This window comes from Myotis nattereri (genome assembly GCF_964212035.1).
Source record: "Myotis nattereri genome assembly, chromosome: 16".
NCBI lineage: Eukaryota > Metazoa > Chordata > Mammalia > Chiroptera > Vespertilionidae > Myotis > Myotis nattereri.
This window is the reverse complement of record NC_138091.1, coordinates 49,166,501-49,184,424: the sequence shown is the minus strand read 5'-3', so window position 1 is coordinate 49,184,424 and position 17,924 is coordinate 49,166,501. Positions and strand designations below refer to the sequence as shown.

The following is a 17,924-nucleotide window of genomic DNA, read 5'->3' as shown; positions in this document are numbered from 1 at the left end:
ACAGTATCCCTGGCCCGCCACGCCCAGTAATAAAGGCCAGGGCGTTCGCGCGGCCAGTGCTTTGAAGCCACACAGTGAGGCTCTTACTTCATCGACGCTCAGCATGGACGAGGAGTCCCGAGGTAGGGAGAAGCCCCAGTAAAGACTTTTATGAGATGAGGGACTCTTCTGAGGAAACATAACAAACCAAGGGGAAGGGCTTTTGACCATCGCCAAGTAAGTAGGAATAAAAGGGCTGCCTTCCATGTCCACACCCTCTGCGGAAGGGGTATAAAGGCTCCCAGAACTAGGAGACCCACACGCTCCTTGGAGAACTGGGACTCTGTCTTCAGCCGGCGCCTCGCTCCCTCCCAGCACCATGCCTTACAACTGCTGCCTGCCCAACCTGAGCTGCCGCTCCAGCTGCCCCGCCCGGCCCTGCGTGGCCCCCAGCTGCCACAGCACCCCCCTGCCCGGGGCCAGCAACATCCCCGCCAACGTGAGCAACTGCGGCTGGTTCTGCGAGGGCTCCTTCAATGGCAGCGAGAAGGAGACCATGCAGTTCCTGAACGACCGCCTGGCCAGCTACCTGGAGAAGGTGCGGCAGCTGGAGCGGGAGAACGCGGAGCTGGAGAGCCTCATCCAGGAGCGCTGCCAGCCCCAGGAGCCCCTGATGTGCCCCAGCTACCAGTCCTACTTCCGGACCATCGAGGAGCTGCAGCAGAAGGTGAGGGGTGGGCACCGCACTGCCCTGGCAGGACGTTGTAGGGAGGGAATGTGAGCTCTGATTCAGAGATAAGACGGGCTCTTGGGGGGAATTAAAACACAGGCGTTCCAGTCTGGCTGTTCCATTTTGTTTCCTGGAGGCCCATGTTCTTCTAGGCTCAGGACTGTTAGGTCTGAACATTTGCATAGTGTTAGTCTTTGTGGAGGTAGCAGCACTTTGCATAAATACGCTGTAATTAAAAGCTGCTGTGCATTTGCCAAGCTCCGGAATTACTACCCTGGGGTGTGAGAAAAGACTGGGCCCGAGAACCTTCGGTAAAGCGGAACCTTCTGTAAAGACCAGACTATTTCTCTCTCCCGCATCTGGACTTTTGATGGCTCTGACCTCTTACTACTATCCTCTGTGGGTCCCTAATCTCTGTGACATCATTGTCCTGACGTAGATGCCTCTGCGTTTCTCCTGGTTGTACTGTGCAGTGAGGGCATACAATGGTTGGCTAGAACCAGAAAGCTTGAAAACTACCTACCAGGACATGGTGCCAAGCCATCCTGGGTAGCCGGGAGGGCATGGCTCCTTTCCTGATCCATCCCATGTTCCCAGCTGCAAGTTTATTTCCTTACTAGAGGCCCGGTGCATGAAATTCGTGCACTCAGTTGGGGGGTGTCCCTCAGCCCAGACTGCACCCTCTTGCAGATCGGGAGCCCTCAGAGGATGTCCGACTGATGGCTTAGGGGAGCAGGCCTAAGCCATCAGTCGGACATCCTTAGCGCTGCCATGGAGTCTCCCACCACCTCTGCTGTGCTAGCCAGCCATGAGCCTGGCTTCTGGCTGAGCGGTGCTCCCCCTGTGGGAGCACACTGACCACCAGGGGACAGCTCCTGCATTGAGCATCTGCCCTCTGGTGGTCAGAGTGTGTCATAGCAACCGGTCATTCTGCTGTTCAGTCAATTTGCATATTAGCCTTTTATTATATAGGATAATGTCTTATTATGGGCAAGGCCTCTAATTCAAATTTTTTTAGGTAGTTAAAGGGAGGGGCAGAATTTACACTTGAGCCTGAAGCTAAAATTGCCCTTAGCTCAAAAATCTGCATACCACTGAAACATATTGGTGAGGCTCATTCCGAACCCCCACACTGTTCTATTGTGTGTATCAGTATTGGGAGCCATCTTTTCTCTTTAGTGAAAGGAACCTTTTGTTATGTTACAATGATTATACCTCATGAGTTGTGTTTTGGCTTCAAGCCTGTATCCAGTATTCATGCAGCAACTTCAGCTCTCCTGGTCAGTACTGACCTGGCATAACTTTTATTTTCTCGAAATCTTTCTAGATTTTTATGTATTATATAGGAATAGCCGTTTTTCTCTCTTGGCCTGATCACAGCCCCCTGGGCAGTCAGTGCTGGGTCAATGAGGCACCCACAGTGTGGCAATCAATGCTGTGTTGCCACGGCAACCCAGCACTGACTGCAGGACTCACTCCCGATGTTTGGTCGAGCTTTCGGTCGTTTTGGACGTTACATATATATATATATGTGTCTGTGTGTGTGTGTATGTGTGTGTGTACGTGTGTGTGTGTGTGTGTGTATATATATATATATATATATGTCTTCCCCGTTGGATTGGGAGTTTCTTGAGGGCAGGATCTTGTGCTTACTCATTTTTGTATCCTCAGCTCTTAGAACCATGCCAGACATATAGTACGTTTTAAAAAATAAATGTTACTTATTATCAGCTTCTCAGTACTGCTTATTAGGAAAGAAAAAGAAAGATAATTTATCTACTGATACTTTTCTGGGTGTTCTTTTCAAATTAAATTTCTCAAATAGTTATTGAGCCCAGAGATAACACTTAATAGTCTTACACAAGATCTGCTAGGGTGCTCCTTCCAGATAGATAATTAGTAGGGACTGCCGCTGCTGAAAGTAACCCAGCTCACTCCAGCATGTGTTGGGTCTTCCAGATCCTGTGCAGCAAGTCGGAGAATGCCCGGCTGGTGGTGCAGATCGACAACGCCAAGCTGGCCTCAGACGACTTCAGGACCAAGTGAGTGGCAAGCAGGGTGCTGCCTTCTCTCTGTCCTCTCCGTGCCCTTAGCCTGTGCTCAACTCTGACGAACATCAACAGAGCGTTTCCCTGTGTGTGTTCCCCAAGGGCTCGAGGCTCACCAGAGCTTAGAGACCTCTTTTCCAGATTCACCTCCTGCTTCTCTGCAGAACATCCCCCAACCTAGTGCTGGAGCCTGCTCCCCAATGCTCTCCTCTGCAAAGAAGTCCATCGGGAGACTACGGGAGATGTATTAATTTTGGACATCTCACCGTTTTCATGGGCTTTTATCCCTTTAAGTCCATTGGCTCTTTATTTATTAAAAATAATTACAGCCTAGCTGGCGTGGCTCGGTGGTTGAGGGTCGACCTATGAACCAGGAGGTAGGTCACGGTTCAATTCCCGGTCAAGGCATATGTTCGAGTTGCAGGCTCAATCAATGATTCTCTCTCATCATTGATGTTTCTTTCTCTCCCTCTCCCTTCCTCTCTGAAATCAATAAAAATATATTTTAAAAAATAATCACCAGGGAATTTTCCTCTAGGAGCTACTGCTCGGTGTTAAAAACCTAAATGAAGGAGATGGTTGTACGAACACAAGCCCCAACTCCCAGTTGTCTGACAAACCAAACCAGAGTCTAGGTCAGGCCTGCATCTGATGCTCCTGTTACGTATCGCAGGTACGAGACGGAGATGGGCCTGCGGCAGCTGGTGGAGTCGGACATAAACAGCCTGCGCAGGATCCTGGACGAGCTGACCCTGTGCAAGTCTGACCTGGAGGCCCAGGTGGAGTCCCTGAAGGAGGAGCTGCTCTGCCTCAAGCAGAACCACGAGCAGGTGAGGTTTCCCAAGGAGCAACGGGCTTGAACTTGCCACGGCCTGTTTCCAACCCCATGGGGTGTGGGAGAGGCTCGGCAAGCTGGGGAACGTGTTTTCCAAACAAAAAGGGGTTTATCGAGAATGAGTAACCTAAACATCCCTGATAGCAGATTAGGAGTTTTCTGCCGGAGGCAGGAATGAGAGTGAAGGAAGCTGGCGAGCCCAATAATGAAAGGCCGGCAACCAGGCAGTCCCCAAGTCAGAGCACGTCCGCGGGGGTCTTTTATCCAAATTCTCCACTTAGCAACTGGAGAAGGCCAGGATGAGGCCTCTCGACACAGCAGAGAGGGCTGAGCTGGAAACGAAGCCCCTCTCTTCCTTCCTTCTCGTTCAGAGCGCTTTCTGCTGGACAGGAAACACTGAGAAAAATGCTCACCACCACTGCTCGGTTGCACAATAAAGAAAACTGGTATTACGTGCAAACCTTAAATTCCCAATGTAAATGGTGATAGTTGATATTACTCAAGTGCATGCTGTGTGCCAAATGTTGTACCAAGTGCTTTTGAACTCCAGAGGTAGAAATTGGGGCATTTAGAAGCTTCTAGAAGCCATATAGTAAGGGGTAGAGGTGAGACCCAACTCAAAGCTGCCTGATGTCCACCGAAGCCCAAGCACCACACAATGTTGGCTCAGTGAGATCAGCAGTGAAATGAAGAGACACTGATTTCCTCCAGCAAGATCTATGCTGGTGGAACCAACAAATCACCAGTTATGCGACGATGGCAGATTTTGAAGTAAGCAGTCTTTAATTCATCTTTGGCCAGACTCTATCCTTTTCATGACCCCTGGTTAAGAATCCAACATAAGAGGCTTTCTGGTATACCAGCAAAATCCCTGAACTGGGTGTTTGGGGACCCACAGTGCAAACTGTGGTGCATTACACTTCACCTTCCACATGAGGAGTGGTACACTGCACACGAGGCTGGAAAGAGGTCATGGACTTGAAAGCATTTTGTAGAGTAAAATACACAGATTAGTCATGAATATAGAACCCAGTTAATGAGAGGATCAGAGGGAACTGAGCTGTTGAAAGCTTACGAATGATCACAAGTTGAATTGCATTCTTAGAGGAGAGGATCAGGATCCTTTAATTTTTTAAATCATTAAAATGTAATAAATACTGTTCCAATATTTTAAATCTCCATCAGGAAGTCAACACCCTGCGTTGCCAGATTGGAGACCGCCTCAACGTGGAGGTGGACGCTGCCCCCACCGTGGACCTGAACCGCGTGCTCAACGAGACCAGGTGCCAGTATGAGGCCCTGGTGGAGACCAACCGCAGGGACGTGGAGGAATGGTACACCAACCAGGTGGGCATCTCAGCACATGGCCACCCAGCACCTTGGGACCCTTAAGGCACGGTCTGATCCTGTCTCTCACCTTTGGTGTTTCAGACCCAGGAGCTGAACAAGCAGGTGGTGTCCAGCTCAGAGCAGCTGCAGACCTGCCAGGCGGAGATCATTGAGCTGAGACGCACGGTCAACGCCCTGGAGATCGAGCTGCAGGCCCAGCACAACCTGGTGGGTATCGTTCAGACCTGCTGGTGAGAAAGCAGGGGAATCAGAGCCACAGGGCAGCTCTTTGGGTCACAGTCTCTTTAACTTTATAAAAACAACAACAACACATTTTTATTGATTTCAGAGAGGAAGGGAGAGGGAGAGAGAGAGAGAGACATCAATGATGAGAGAGAATCATTGATCAGCTGCCTCCTGCATGCCCCCTAATGGGGCTTGAGCCTGCCACCCAGGCATGTGCCTTGACTGTGACCTTCTGATTCATAAGTCGATACTTAACTACTGAGCAATCCTGGCTGGGTGTCTCTTTAACTGTGGAAGCTTGTGACTTCTATGGAACCCTATGGAGGGACATGCGAAAGGAGCAGCTCTGTGACATTCTTCCTCTTCCCCACACAGAGGGACTCCCTAGAGAACACACTGACAGAGACGGAGGCCCGCTACAGCTCCCAGCTGTCCCAGGTGCAGTGCATGATCACCAACGTGGAGTCCCAACTGGCTGAGATCAGGGGTGACCTGGAGCGGCAGAACCAGGAGTACCAGGTGCTGCTGGACGTCCGGGCCCGGCTGGAGTGTGAGATCAACACGTACCGGGGCCTGCTAGAGAGCGAGGACTGCAAGTGAGTATGAAGCTAGTTATACTTTGAGAGCAGACGAGGTTGTTGGGGGTGGGGGCTCTTCTTGATGGAAATCATTTTATAACTTCAAGAGTTTGGTTGGCAACAAAGGGAGAAAGATATAAACAAAGTGTGTTTAGTATCTTCCAGTTTCTTCAGCTCATGTCACCCTAACTTGCCCCTATGGTTTTGTCTCCAGTCTTCCCTGCAACCCATGTGCTACCACCAATGCATGTGACAAGCCCATTGGACCCTGTGTCTCCAATCCTTGTGGCCCGCGTGTTCGGTGTGGGCCTTGCAGTACCTTTGTGTGCTAGAGGTCCTGGTGCCAGGAGGAGGAGAAGGGCTCCGAAGTCACATCTCAACTCTACTTGGATCAAACATCTCCAACAGTGACCACTTTGGATAAAGGAAGAAACTTCTCTTGCACCAGCTTCCAGGGTTCACCTCTAGGCTTCTGATGAAATTTCTGGCTTGATTCTTTCCTATAAGACAGCGTTTCTCAACCTGTGGGTCGCGACCCCTTTGGCAGTCGAATGACCCTTTCACAGGGGTCGCCTAAGACCATCCTGCATATCAGATATTTACATTACAATTCATAACAGTAGCAACATTACAGTTATGAAGTAGCAACGAAAATAATTTTATGGTTGGGTCACAACATGAGGAATTGTATTTAAAAGGTCAGAAGGTTAAGAACCACTGCTATAAGAGATGACAGAGTCACCTTACTGTCTCCATCTTCTGAGACACATAGAGAAATCTATAACAGGGTCAAGTAATACCTATTATCAAAGTGACATTTACATAATGTGTTGTGCTTTCACAGGTACTCATCTAGATGTGATTGTAAAATAATTTCATTAAATGTGATATTGCTGATGGGCACACTATGAAGCTAAACATAATTGGGAGACATTTTCCTTGTCACTCTTTTGGTCTTTGGAGATGCAATAAAAGATCCCTTGTTAACCTCCTAATAAACTTTTAATCTGGCACAAAAGTGATAACTGTCCTTTTCATTCATCAATTCCAAAGTTGGGTGTCTTATATAAATAACAAGTAACCGGTGTTCTTCCATCAAATGAAGGGATCATTCACTCTAATATATGGTCTGTGACTTCTACTTAAAGGAAAAGTCTCCACTAGACACACCCACTCATTTTTGTGGATTTCATGTTTGGGAAGAAGGTGGTGGGAATGGAATGGCAAATCCATGAGGGTCTCTGCAAACATTTTCTGTCAAACTCTTCAGAGGGAACATGTGAGCGAATCACAGAAACAGGTCAAAACAGAAGAAGTGGATCTTGAGAGGAAGTCTGTGCCTCTTGGCAATGTGAAATATTGTAACCTGGAAAGAACTAGGAAAAATATACTCAGCCAACAATTATCTTCTTCAACTCAATCTCTACATGTTGGATGGGTTTTTGTCCACAGCCATCAAAATCAAGCAGTGACTATTTTTGTTCCTGAAAATTTCATAGTTATGAACATATGCAGAAATATATTGTACACAGAACCAGACTTTTAAGTCAATGCATTACAAGTCATTAAACCAAAATGTTAAAAAATATTCCTTTTCAATCACATTCTCTCACCAAAATATTATTAATATTAACATTATCTTTCATATTACTGAATTATGATATATTTTGGGAGTGCCAATATTTATGTCTACTTTATAATAAAAACTAATATAATTTTTAAAGCTTTATCACAGAGGACTTAGTCCTTTAAAATTTTTTATTAGTCATGTCTGGTGCATATTTAACAACATGCATAATGTTTTACAGATGTAGTATAAAATGCATAAAAATAAGTAAACATATTATAGGTTTGGACTCAAAATTTTTTTAGTAGGAGCATAAAAAGAAATATGGTGAAACCCAGTAGATTGGTGAGCCCTGTTTTCCCATAATCCCTTGAAAAATTGGGATATGACATTTCAACCTGAAATAAAGGTGTGAGTGGAAATTCTTTGGAACACACATGTCTTATTGGAGAGTTGCAAGTCAGACAGTTTTGTTTCGGTCACAAAGATCCTTTTCCCAGTGAGAAGACTGATCACCCTCACCACTGTGGGAGGGGATCATTCAGTCACTGAGGGCCCCATAGAGAACAACAAAGCAGTGGATTCGCTTCCTTTGCCTGAGCTGGACCTTCATCCTCCCCTGCCCTTGGACATCGTGCCCCTGGTCCTCTGGTTTTCAGGCTCAGACAGCATCACACCACCAGCTTTCCTGGTTCTCTGGCTTGCAGATGGCAGATCAGGGGGCTACTTAGTCTCATAATCACATGAGCCAGGTTCCATCATACATCTTATCACATACGTATATCTCCTATTGGTTCTATCTCACTGAAGAACCCCAATACATGGATAGAGAGTGCCAAGATGGCAGGTAATGGGGTTTGTGGTGGCATGAATGTCCCAAACATAAAATACAGGCCTGGGCAGCTTCTCCTGGGAATAGGAGACTGGAATGGAGACAAGTGTGCATTCAACATGGACCATGTTTTCTGGTTCTCACTCTTCCCTGGAGGTAGGTATTGAATTAAATTTGCCTTCAGGGTCAGCTCAGAAGGTTTCTCTCTTCCTTCCTTCAACTTCCTTTGAATAACCCCCCTAGTTTCTTGTTTATGGGAGTGAGGGAGGAAAAGAGAGAGAGATAAATAGAGAGAGAGAGAGAGAGAGGAAGAGAGGGTAGAGGGAGAGAGAGAAGCAAAGCATAGAGTGAGAATGTATTGTATGGTTCAGTTAAAGGATTATTAGTAAACCTCAGGAAATAGCTGATACCAGACACATCTTGGTTTTGTTGTTGAGGAGAAAGGAGAGGGAAGAGGCAGAGGACAATGACTATAGAACCTTAGCATCCCACAGATAAGGGAAAGGATTGCCTAGGAGAAGAGAGAGACTGTGCATGAATAACTCATATCCCCATGCTCTTCTTACAAGAGCTGGTTTTCCTGTTGACATAGATCCTTCCCTCAAACCTGGGCCAATTTGCAGCTGCAGAGGAAGCGACACTCTGTGACTTCTGAGGATCATTCATGAAAGGACAAGCAGCTTCCACCAGGTTCTCCTGGGATGCTTGAGACCCAGACACTGAGCCCTGAGGAAGCCCACGCAGTCTTAACGCCTCTCCCGAGGACACACATCATAGAGCAGCAACAGGTCATCTGCTGTGTCTTTTCAGAATGCCTGACCCACAGAATCCATGAGCAGAATAACATGTTTGTTGATTTACAGCACTATATTTGGGGTTTTTGTTACACAGCAGTAGAGACCAGAACAGAGACTCTCTCTGGGACCTCTGGTTTGTCTTTTCTGTGGGTTGGAACCAAGTGAAAGCAGCAGACATTACATCTCTATTTTCCAGCACCCACACAATTCTATGGGCATCTAAACAGGGCTGAGTTTCTTTTGCCAGCTGTATTTTTAAAGACCACCCCTGCAGATATACTCCAGCTTGTCATTTATTCCTTTAGGGCAGTAGTTGCCAACCTTTTGGACCTCACGGACCACCAGTGGCCCGTGGACCACTGGTTGGTGACTGCTGCTTTAAAGATAGAAACATAATATAAGACTATAGGCCTAATGCATGAAAATTCATGCATTGGAGGAGGGGTCCCTCAGCCCGGCCTGCCCCCTGTCACAGTCCGGGAGCCCTCAGGGGCGCGAGGTGACCCAGTGATCAGGGGAAGGCGACACACCATCACACCTCTGCTGCTGCCACTGCTGGCAGTGCAAGCCTCGGCCGACCTTGGTTACCTGAGCCTTGGGCAGCCCTGGGCGGCTGGGCAGCCACCATCCAAGGCTTGCCTGTGCCTCGGGCTGGGACTGGGGGTCTCCAGAGGCAGGCACGCAGCAAGTCTGGGCCTCCCCCCAGGTGGGCCTGGCCTTGCCGCGTGCCTGCGCCCCAGCAGGGCTGAGGGGACTGGTCACCGCCATCTTGTGGCTGTGGATGCTGCCATCTTTTGAGGGTGTGGCAGCCAATGAGCATATTCCCTCCTTATTTGCTGTGGGTGCCACCATCTTTGCGATGGTGTGAGGGTCAATTAGCATATTCCCTCTTTATTAGATAGGATGTGTTTGATAAATTCCAGTATCTGAAGTCTCTGTGGTTTGTTTATGCTCTGTTGTTTCTACTGGCTCTCACTCACGGTGCCTTGTTTCCTTGTGTGCTTAGTCATGAGTGACTGTGAGTTGTTCATTGCATCAGTCATGACAGGCAAAGTTACAGTTACCACAGTAACAACTCCCAGATTTCCCAAATCTCATCACAACAAGAGTTTATGTCTTGTGCTCTAATTCCACCACCGGCCATGAGGAGGCTCCAATCATCATACTTACTCAAGAGGCCAGGCTGACAATACCTCCAACTCTAGCTACACTTCCACAGATCTGCTTGGGAGGACGGCCCATTCTGCAATGACTCATAAGCTTCGGTCTTCAGTGAATAACATTCACATGTTATTAACCAAAGGAAGTCACTTAGTCATGCCAACTTCAAAGGAGGTAGGAAGAGCATTCCTGCCATATTTGTGAAAGGCAGAGAGAGAAACATGTGGTGAACAACACTAATGATTACCACCTTCATTTTCCTTGGAATATTATTTGTGGGACTTCATTGAGGTAGGATGATGTTGTGTGTTCCTCCAGAAAAGAGTGGCATTTGTTCCTGCCACTGCACTCCGGCACTACCGGTCAGAGACTTCTTTAAATTCATTGCCTGAATTTTTTGGAATCACGCAGGTGATGTGCAAGACCAGTGCCCTGCAGTAGGTGTGGGTGGGCTGAGATTATATATGGCTCATCATTACCCCAAGGGTGTGGCCCTTTGGGGTCCCAGCCTTACGGAGGGGTGGATCTCCTAGAGGGTCTCCACTATGGGTGAGACCTGGACTTTATTTTCTGTTTCTGTAATTCAAGTTTGTCAAATTCAGCAAATGCCCTTGAGGGAGAAGCAATTATAGTGCTCAGTCCACCTCTCTGAGCACCTACCAATTACGCAGTTCTTTGATAATTTCTTTGCAATTTGTACTATCTTCTCAGTTCTTTGATGCCTTAAGAAGGCTCAAATTAAAAAAAAAAAAAAGGAAAAACAGCATATTTAGCTATTTTCATGATGCAGGTTAATTCCAACAACTGAGCATGCCATGTCATCTGAAACAGAATCTCGAGCTGTACTGTCCAATTCAGAAGCCACTGGCTACATGTGGCTATTCAATGAAAATATATAAACATTAAATACAGTGAAAAATCCAGTTTCTCCATCACATCGGCCACATTTCCAGTGCTCAGTGGTCATGTGTGTCCAGTGGACCCCATGTTGGTGGAGCAGACGTGGACATTTCCTACAGAACAGTGCTGATTCCAGACCCGACTGAGCAAAGCAGAGACTGAGAGCGATGAGGGGTGAGTGAGGAACGGCACCAGGGACTCCATTCTCTTCCAGTTGACACTTTTTGACTGCATCGCTGACGAGGGGTCATCTCACATTCCGTTATGATTTTGTTTAGCCATTCATTTGTAACTACGTATGAGTGACTACCATCCGGTAACCATGCATGTACACTGGTGAATAACTCAGCTATGGCCTCTGTGCTTGTGAAACTCGCAATCACTTGACTATATCTTACTCTAAGACTTACCTGAAGACAAAGAGACAGTTTCCTCTGGTTCCCTCAAGAAACACAGACACAGAGGAAGGAGGCTGGGTTTCAGAAGCAGACATATCTGGGTTCAAATCCAAGCCCTGCATCTTCTAGTTAAAGTAGTTGACCTCCATGAGCCTTGGTTTTCTCAAGATGAGGATAATACTTATTGTATATAGCTGTCCTGGATATGAAGCAAGAAAACACATAGAAAATGCTTAGTGCAGTACCTGGCACCATTGGAGGGGCTGATAATGCGCCCCCTTTGCCAAGAGATGGCTGACTGGACACACGATTTAAATCAGTGCCATCTATAATAATAAATGGATATGCAAATGGATTGAATGGCCGAACAGCAGGACGACCATCCGGACTTCCTTCCAGATGACCTTCCAGGCGACCTCCTGGACAAAGCCGGGGCTGCAAGGGCCAAGGTGGCTGGGGCTGTGAAAGGCCTACCCTTGCACGAATTTTGTTCATCGGGCCTCTAGTGTAATATAATAAGCTTCTCACATCCACCAAGTTTTTGTTGCGTTGCTTCTGGTGAAGCCAGATCAGGGCTTATTTTGTGATTGCCTCTAAAAGAACCACCGGGAACTGCATGTGAAATGTCACAGATGGACACTAGAGGCCGCCAGAATAGGTTCCATGCCCAGGTTTCTAATGACTCCTGAGGTACCTCCTCACCTTGTTCTTTATTGCACACCAATCATTAATTTAATAGGCACTTGAGTCCCCCAATTAGGAATACCAGGACATTTTTGTAAAGAAGTATCTGCCACACCTCAAAATAAATTCCTCATGGAGAACAGCATTATGTATAAAAAAATGCAACTATAAAGACTAAAAGCTAATCATTGTCTGGATTGAAGAAGATTCAAAGCATAAAAGTAGCAGGAAAAAAATACAGTAGATGCTCCTATATAAAAATAAAATTCTAACCCTAGCTGGTTTGGCTCAGTGGATAGAGTGTTCACCTGCAGACTGAAGGGTCCCGGGTTCGATTCCGGTCAAGGGCACATGTCTGGGTTGTGGGCTCGATCCTCAGTGGGTGGTGTGCAGGAGGCAGCCGATCAATGATTCTCTCTCATCACTGATGTTTCTATCTCTCTCTCCCCTCCCTTCCTCCCTAAAATCAATAAAAATATATTTTTTTAAAAAAGAAAATTCTATGCATAAAAATATCATAGGCACAATTAGAAAGAAATGATACCCTGGCACAAATTTTGCAACATCTGTGAGTGTCAGAGAGGAAAGTTAATGTGTAGCATAAAATAAGCTCTTATAAATAAACTAGGAAAGATGAATAACCTAATAGAAAAATGGGCATGAATAGATAATTCCCAAAAGAAGAAATAAAAGTGGCCTATGAAATAAATGCACTAATAATGAAATAAGTACAAGTAAATATGACAAAGAGATTTCATGATTGGACTATGAATCTTGACAAATCTCTTGAGAAAGAAATAAGTCAGACAGAAAACGTCAAGGACCACTTGATTTTACTCCTACGTGGGATATAAAACTGAAAGGTAACAAATGAATAAACAAGAAAAGCAAAAAAACCTCATAGACACAGACAACGTATGATGGATACTGGAGGGAAGGAGGTGGGTATTAGAGGGTAAAGGAGGTCAAAATATGGTGATGGAAGGAGAGTTTACTTTGGGCGAGAGGTACACTATGCATACACAGATCCTGTATCATCGAAATGTACACTTGAAACCTATATATGGTGTCCCAAAAAACTGTATACACACTTTGAATAATTCTAAAGGCAGTGTTTATTAAAATACATTTCATTTTCAAATGTATTTTGAGCTATCAAAAAAAAAGAAAGAAAATCGAGCTATCACCTGTTAAAGTGTATATACATTTTTGGGGGACACTTGACATAATCTTATTAACTAATATCACTCCAATAAAATTAATTAAAAAGAAAAAACTGGTATTGGTAAAGGCACTGTGAAATGGGTGCAAATGGGGACAATTTTTCTGGAGGATAATTTTAAAATATTTATTCGTAGATTTAAAATTATTAACACGCTGAAGATTCAGTAATCACATTTCTAGGAATTTATTTTAGGGAGATAAGAAAGATGCATAAAGGTTTGTATTTAAGGAAGTTTTCATCTCAGTGTATTGCTTTTAATATTGGAAAACTGGAAACAACTTAGATATCCAAAAATGGGGCAGGTTTATATCAACATAAAAATGCCCAAATGTTTATAATATTTAACAATCAACACATTTATGAGCATTTTCTCGGGCTAAGTACAATAGTCAGTGCATAAATCAATTTTTCACAGTATGATTCTGATTTTGTAAAACTATGTGTCAGAATGAGACCTTAAAATAGTCACTGCTCTTACCTTTCTCCTGCCATTTCTTTCCCTGCTGCTTGTTCCTCACGACTTGGGCAGCAGTGGGGTCTTTCTAACAGTCACCGCCGCCAGGGTAGGGTAATTCCTGTGGAAGTGCAGAGAGAACGATTCAAGTCAAAGCTTAGCTTATGCAATTCCAATTAGACTTTTGTGGTGGAGGCAATTGACAGAGGAGACCTTGGGCCTCCTAGATGGGGGGCAGAAGGATGCAGAATTTGCAGAGAGCAGAGAGAACTCAGATATCCCAACTGGTGCCATCAGAGGGAGGATGGTGGTCGGGAACAAGACAGGACCATGCACATTTCACTGGATGCCCACCATGGACCAGTGGCCACTCTCTTTTATGCTATGATACCATCCAAGCCCCCGAAACTCAGATACCATCTATATTCATATCAATATTTTATGCAAATATTTAGGAAAAACACTAAAAAGGAAACAAGAAAATTAGGAGTAAACATCATTGTGGGGTTATAGATGATTTTTATTTTCTTATATTTAATCATTTTGTATTTTTCAGAAATTCCACAGTAAACAGGTATGAAATTTATAATGTAAATATTATAATTAGCATTAAAATACAGCATCAAAGGCTAATGTCATCCTGAAAACAATATATTTTTATTGACTTCAGAAATGAAGGGAGAGGAAGAGAGAGAGGAACATCAATGATGAGAGAGAATCATTGATCAGCTGCCTCCTGCACACCCCACAACCTGGGCAGGGCGCCGACTGGGAATCGAACCGTGACCTCCTGGTTCATAGGTCGACGCTCAACCACTGAGCCATGTCAACCAGGACTGAAAACAATATTTTTAACTCATAATACAGGCAAATATTTTACCTTCTATTTCATAAAGGATTCCTGTCAATCAAAGAAAAAGACCAACAACCCAATAGAAAACTGGACAATAGAAAAGATGATCCACAGAAAAGGGAGCATAGATAGCATTTAAGCATATGAAATATTGTTTAATTTTATTCGCAAAAACAGAAATGCAAATGAAAACTATTGCAAGATCCTATCTTTTTCCTTTCAGATTGTCAAGGTCCAACTCTGATGACACTGTAGGTAAAGCATGAAGAGACAGAACTCTCGCCCTTTGCCGAGCGGTGCATAAACTGGTACAACCTTTATGAAGGGTGACCTGGCAACATCCATCAAAATTACAAATACAAAAACTCATTGACTCAGCAATTTCTATCCCAAGAATTGATGGGAGGGATACATCAAGACATGCTAAGTTATATCATAGTAAATATTTAAAATAATAAAGTTTATAATAGCACAATATTGGAAATTAGAAACAAATGTCTTTCAATAGAGAATTGGTTAAATAAATTATTGGCACAATAGAATACTATAAAAAACTTTATGTACTGATGTGGAATGATTAAGATATCTTGTTAAGAGGAAAGAAAGAGTTAAGAACAGGGTGCATATTACACTACCATTTGTGTAATGAACTATGTATACAAATATGTATTATATGTACATCTAACCATCTCTTTTTGTATGTAAATAATAGCTAATATTTATCAAGCAATATGTGGCCAGTCACTGTTCTAAGGTTCAAAGTGCTGTATTTGCATATACAATAACCCATCTAACCTTCACAGCAGCCCTATGAGATTGGTGCTATTACCATCACAATTTCCACGTTCTAGATGAGTGAGTTCGGGTGCGGGGGTTAGAGGGACAGAGGGGAGGTGGGTGAGAGGCAGGCCTGGCGGGACACAGGAAGTGAAGGACGACTGTCCACTGCATTCCTTTTGCATGTTGACCACGTGAATGCATCGCCTATTATTACAAAAGAATGAAAAGAATGCATCTGCTGTGACCGTCGCTGTGTTACTTACCCAGAGGTGTGCATGTGTGGGAGTGGAGTGGGGGAGGAACGCGGGACCAGGAAACAGCCTTCATGGCCAAGTCTATCACGAATGTGTCCTGCCTGTGCCCTGCTATCGTCTTTTGTATAGAAAAGTGCCTGCGGGTGATGGTCATGGCGGCATTAAGTTATATCAGTGTTTCCTCGCCTGTCGATAATCTGAAACTTTCAAATATATAGCTTCGCAAGCTCCCACAAGCACATGTTCTGATTTAACAGAACTGGGTGCAGGTTGCAATCTGTCTTTTTCAGAAGTCCCCACCCTCACCTAGGCAATTCTGATTGTACAACCTGGTTTAGAAACCCTGGACCACGTGATCTTTTGGGGTTCCTCCCAGTTCTAACATTCCACATCCCATGACGTACTGAGGGTCACATCAGATCCAACTAGCCCATCCTTTCTCGCTGTCTCCATTCCCCCCACCTCCTGGTTTTCAGTACTTCTAGCCCTTTCTAGGAGCTGCCTTACCTGCAGGCTCATCTGAAAAAGGAAAGGAGATTGAAAAGGAGGGACTGTGTCTTGATTCAGATCTCCACACCCACCACCACCTTCCATCCCCACCTCCCACTCCGGTGCTGCCTTCCAGAGGGCCGAGCCCATAGATTCCAGAGTTGCTATTATCATTCCAAGAGGATGACAAGGTACCGAAGCCCAAACGGAGACAGGAAATTTGACCCTTCGCAGAGTTTACACGGGGACTTGCATCTCCTGTGGATTCTAGTCTTCCTATGGCGTTTTAGTCACTGATGGTACTCTGGGTATTTGGTATGCTTCTCTCTCATTCTGACAGATGGTCTTAAAAAAGTGCACAACATTCCCATTTTAATGTGGTGTCTTGGATGTTCAATGATCTCCTCTTTTCCTCTTTCCCTCCCTCCCTTTCTCCCCTCCCTCCCTTCCTTCTCCTCCATCTCTTCTTCCTTCATCTCTTCCTCCTCCTCCTCCATCTCCTTCTTTTCCATCTCTTCCTCCTCCTCATCTTTTCCAGTTCTTCTTCCTCCTCCTCTTCCTCCTCCTCCTCCTCCTTCTCCAGCTCCTTCTTCTGCATCTCTTCTTCCTTCTTTTCCTCCTCCTCCTCCATCTCCTCCTTCCTCTTCCTCCATCTCCTCCTCCTCTTCCTATCAAGGGAAGTCCTAGGCCGGGGTGTTGCAGGCTCTGCCCACTGCTCTTTCAGCCCATTTGGAGAGAAGGCTGAGTGTTTAGTTCATCGCACAGCCCAGAGAAACATGGTCCCCCTGCCTTTCGCAGTTTTATGATGAGTCTCTCTCCGTCTCCTAGGGCAGTTATTACTCATGATTGCTGGTCACTGATGAAGCCCAAACAAACGTGAGGCACACTCCACATACCACACACAGAGACACACACACACAAATATTTGCCTTGCTCGCACGGCCAGGATGAAGATGCCCTTTCCAGCTGGCAGGAGCCACATGGCCAGACCTCCTCAGCGGCCTCTGAGCTGCTTTGACGATTTTCTTCCTCCGGGATTAGCATCCACGGCAAAGAAGTTGGCTGCCCGCTTGCCATAGAAGACATGGAAGAGGAACCCCCGGCCAGAGCCAGATCCGGGGGGCTTCCCCTTCCTGGCTCCAGCCCTGGGTCACGGTGGCTGGCCCCAGTTTGGCCTGATGACAGGGCTTTCCAAAGGTGTATTTTTACCCTCTGGACAAATAGCCTGTTGGGAGGAGTGGGGCCTTTTTATGAGTTGAGGTACTCAGGGCTGGAAAATAAACAGGCAGCTAATGAGACCTTCTGGACACGGGCATAAATAATAACAAAGGAAACATCTGGCCCTCGGGCCCACACCCCGGCGGAGGGGATATAAAAGCTGCCGTCCAGCTGGTGACCGGTCAGACCTGGGGAACTCCGGCTGCGGTCCTGACCTGCGCCCTGACCAGCGGGGACCATGGGGTGCTGCCCGGGGGACTGCTTCACCTGCTGCGGTGAGGAGCAGGACTGCTGCGAGGTGTGCTGCTGCCAGCCCGGCTGCTGCGGCTGCTGCGGGTCCTGCTGCGGCTGCGGGGGCTCGGGCTGCGGAGGCGGCTGCTGCGGGTCCTCCTGCTGCGGCGGCTCCGGCTGCTGCGGAGGCGGCGGCTCCGGCTGCGGCGGCGGCTCCGGCTGCGGGGGCGGCTGCTGCGGGTCCTCCTGCTGCGGCTCCAGCTGCTGCGGCTCCTCGGGGTGCTGCGGCCCTGTGTGCTGCCAGCCCGCGCCCGTCTGCGACACGAAATGAAGAGC

At 46.2% G+C, this 17,924-nt stretch overlaps 2 protein-coding genes across 2 annotated transcripts; both read left to right on the top strand.

Moving 5' to 3' along the window:
• Positions 1–358: 358 nt before the first annotated feature.
• Positions 359–6,077, top strand: LOC308532401 (keratin, type I cuticular Ha3-I; the record flags this gene model as incomplete). The annotated part of the gene is made up of 7 exons (XM_081109849.1): positions 359–706; positions 2,669–2,751; positions 3,431–3,587; positions 4,778–4,939; positions 5,024–5,149; positions 5,543–5,763; positions 5,960–6,077. The coding sequence occupies 7 exons, from the start codon at positions 359–361 to the stop codon at positions 6,075–6,077; spliced, it is 1,215 nt and encodes a 404-aa protein (XP_080965975.1).
• An 11,518-nt stretch (positions 6,078–17,595) lies between these two features.
• On the top strand, positions 17,596–17,919 carry KRTAP17-1 (keratin associated protein 17-1; the record flags this gene model as incomplete). Its single annotated transcript, XM_081109865.1, has 1 exon — positions 17,596–17,919. The coding sequence occupies one exon, from the start codon at positions 17,596–17,598 to the stop codon at positions 17,917–17,919; it is 324 nt and encodes a 107-aa protein (XP_080965991.1).
• Between the last annotated feature and the right edge of the window lie 5 nt (positions 17,920–17,924).